At 45.7% G+C, this 3317-nt stretch overlaps 1 protein-coding gene across 1 annotated transcript in view; it reads left to right on the top strand.

The window, feature by feature from the left end:
- CSMD2 (CUB and Sushi multiple domains 2) overlaps positions 1-3317 on the top strand; it is a gene marked incomplete at its 5' end in the record, with an annotated part of 295495 nt that overhangs the window by 139974 nt on the left and 152204 nt on the right. Inside the window, one exon of the mRNA XM_023529432.1 lies at positions 1930-2056. Coding sequence (XP_023385200.1) covers positions 1930-2056 — 127 coding nt within the window. The remainder of the gene's footprint in view (positions 1-1929; positions 2057-3317) is intronic.

The raw sequence follows: 3317 nt of genomic DNA, 5'->3' as shown, positions 1-3317 counted from the left end.
AAGACAATTATTTGCTTTGCAGAAAGGATTCAGGGTAAGGTTCTTTTGAATATCAAATTTGCCAGTTGGACTGAACTTCGGGGATCCACTCAAGCAGTACTAGTAAGAATATTTATACTCTGAAATTCAGGCCTTTCCCACTGAGATTCTCTCAGTCCTCACTTAGGGGAGTGAGGCTGTGTACTTGGGATTACGCGTGTATATTTTTAAATATGTCACGTTGTTGTAGACTTTATCACGGCCTGCCAGAAATGACTATTGTAACTTAAAACATCCAGATGTTTTCTTCATTGATGAGTGCATGCTACAGCCCAGAGAAAACAGCCAAGGCTCTCTGTTGGAAAGAAGGGAGAGCACCAGAAAGAGTGGCTTCTTATGGTCTTACCAGTAAATCTGCTACAGGCTGGCCACTTGGCCCCTCCTGCCTACCTGCCAGTCCTCAGATAAAGTGATCCATGAGGAAAGAAGCAGTGTGTCCTTGAGGAAGTGCTCCTTTAAACACTCACTTTCTGGAAAGCAGGACAGGTTTCTCCATCTGGAATATGGAAGGCAGCTCTAGCCAAGGACAACGGTAGTGGCCTATCACCTTTCCAGATATCTCCTCTATTTGTGGGGCCAAACAGGCTTTCTCCCCACAATTTATAGTTCATCCTCTCACCCACACTCTGCTCCCTGCCATGGGCCCACTCGGCCCTGTGTCTTTCAATCAGGTTGGCATCTCCCATCCCAACAGCCCCATAGAGGGAAGACTCACGGTGGACCTGGAGCAAAGGATCTGGTCTCATGAGCAGGCTTACTGACAGAGAACCCCTCTCTCCACCATGCCTTAGTGGTCTCATGTCAAGCCATGGGGCCCAAGAGATGCTTATTGGTCCTTTGTAGCAACAGGTGAAGGTCATTCTTCCATTTGTGACTTTGATCCCATCTTCTATTACTTCGACCGACTTGTTCATCAATCACTCCCTTTTCCAAATAAACTTTGCAATAAATCTCCTCCTCTTCATTTTCACTCATGCTCCCTTGATTCAGACCTTTCTAGTGATTCGCCTTGGAAACAAGCTTTTCTCAGTCATCCACCCATTTAATATTTATTAAAACATCTATAATGTGCCAAACACTACTCTAAGCACTTGATGTGCAAATTTGAGTAAGACAAGGTCTATGCTGCCAAGGAGCTTATAGTCTCATGAAGGAGATAGTCATGATAATAGCTTGTTACACATCTTTTCATGCACAGTGTGAATATACCACATTTGTTTATCCATTCATCAGTTGATAGACATGTGGGTTGTTTCCCACATTTGGCGGTGATTATGAATAATGCTACTGTGATCATTCATTACACATTTTTCTGTGAACGTATGTTTTCATTTCTCTTGGGTAGATACCTAAGAGCAGAATTGCTGGAGTCATAGGCTAACTATGTTGAACATCTTGAGGAATTTTGAAACTGTTTTCCAAAGAGGCTGCGCCATTTTTTATTTCCACCAGCCACGAGTGAGAGTTTCCAGTTTCTCCACATCCTCACCTACACTTGTTAGTGTCAGTCTTTTTTAGTTTAGCCATCCTCGTGGATATGAAATGGTATCTCATTGTGATTTTCGTTTGCAGCCCCCTAATGACTGATGATGATAAACATCTCTTCATATGCTCATTAGCTATTTTTTTGTGTGTATACCTTCTTTGCAGAAATGCCTATTCAGATCCTCTGGCCATTTTTTAATTGGATTGCTGGTCTTTTCGCTATTGAGTTGTAGGAAATCTTTGTAGATTCTGGATACAAGACTCATCCAGGGACCTTCTATATCCTGTGCTCAGTCACCTGGAATGAATGAGAGGGACACAGGGACACAGTCAAGAGGAGCCACCAAGTCTTGGCTGGCAGCGAAGGCCACCCCATGAAGCTCACTCTTTTGGGATTTTTTTCAGCTGAGTGTGGAGGGACAGTGAAAGGAGAGGTGTCGGGGCAGGTGCTGTCACCTGGGTATCCAGCTCCTTACGAACACAATCTCAACTGCATCTGGACCATCGAGGCTGACGCCGGCTGCACCATTGGGTAAGTGTCAGGGCCGGCAAAGTAATCAGCGCCAGTTCAGGGGAGTCATCTCCAGCATCATCACCAAATCACCCAGCTAGCAGCTGGTCCCGCCCACCTCACCTGGAGGCCTCTGTGATCAACAGTGGTTGTTGTGACACCAGGCGTGGGCTGGGGCCCATAGAAAACCTGGAAAGGCTAATTTCAGCCTCACAGGGCTGCAATCCAAGTTCAGACAACTCTGTTGCCTAGCTGGCACAGTTACAGCAGAGTAACAGAGGTCATGGACTTGAAATCATATGGGCCCCAGTTTGAATCCCAGCCCCGCCCTTTACTGTTTGCAGGACCTTGGGTAAGTTCTTTATCCTCTCTGAGTATTACTGTCTCCTTCTGGATTATGATTCATAATACCAGCTTCTCAGGATAAACCACTTAAATGAGATGTTGCATAGTACTTGGAACGTAGTAAATATTTAATAATGGTTCTGTGAAACAATGGTTCTGTAGTTGTCTTACAGTAGTAAGAGTCGGCTTAGAGCTGTTTGAGCCCAGATTGCTTACGGTTTAGGGTGGTGGAGGGAATAATTACAAAAGGCCAGCAGTGTCTTTCCATATAAGCACTGACCAACAGGAATTACTTATTGGAGTTCCAAGAAATCAGAGAAGACAGAGCCTGGCACACATATTGTCATATTAACTCTTCACAATAGCCCTATTAATAGTAATAGTAAACCCTAATAACAAACAGGCAGAGGAGCTGACCCTGGATGGCCAGGCTCAAGGAGCTGGAAATGGGACCACATGGCAGGAGCATCACCTGTGGTTTGGTGGTGGGGACAAGGCGGGCAGGGTGGAGGGGCGAGCGGAAGTGGGAGATGAAGCTGGTGGAGCCGGCTGTAACTAGAGCATGAAGGGCCTTGGGGGCTGTGATGCTGGGTTTGGACCCGTCCTGGCAGCCCAGTGGAGAACAGGTTGACTGGATCTGGGAGCCAGTGAGGAGATCGCCTCCAGAGTGTGGAGGGGCTGAGGAGGCCTGAGCCCAACCAGGGGCGGTGGGGACAGGGAAGAACAGACAAATTCAGGAGACATTTAAGCAGTCACACCAGCTGGTCTCACTCAGTAAACACGGAAATTGAGGTTTCTTCTGTTTCTCCAATTTTTTGTGTAACATACACTATGTAAAATATATAGAAAAGTCAATAGGACCCGTATACCTACCAGCTAGACTCAACCGTTGTGAATATTTTATCACATCTGCTTTCTCTCTTTTTTCTTTTTTTTT

Source organism: Pteropus vampyrus, unplaced genomic scaffold, assembly GCF_000151845.1.
Source record: "Pteropus vampyrus isolate Shadow unplaced genomic scaffold, Pvam_2.0 Scaffold36, whole genome shotgun sequence".
In the NCBI taxonomy this organism is placed as follows: domain Eukaryota; kingdom Metazoa; phylum Chordata; class Mammalia; order Chiroptera; family Pteropodidae; genus Pteropus; species Pteropus vampyrus.
Note: the sequence above shows the minus strand (reverse complement) of the source record. Positions and strands in the feature narration are given on the sequence as shown.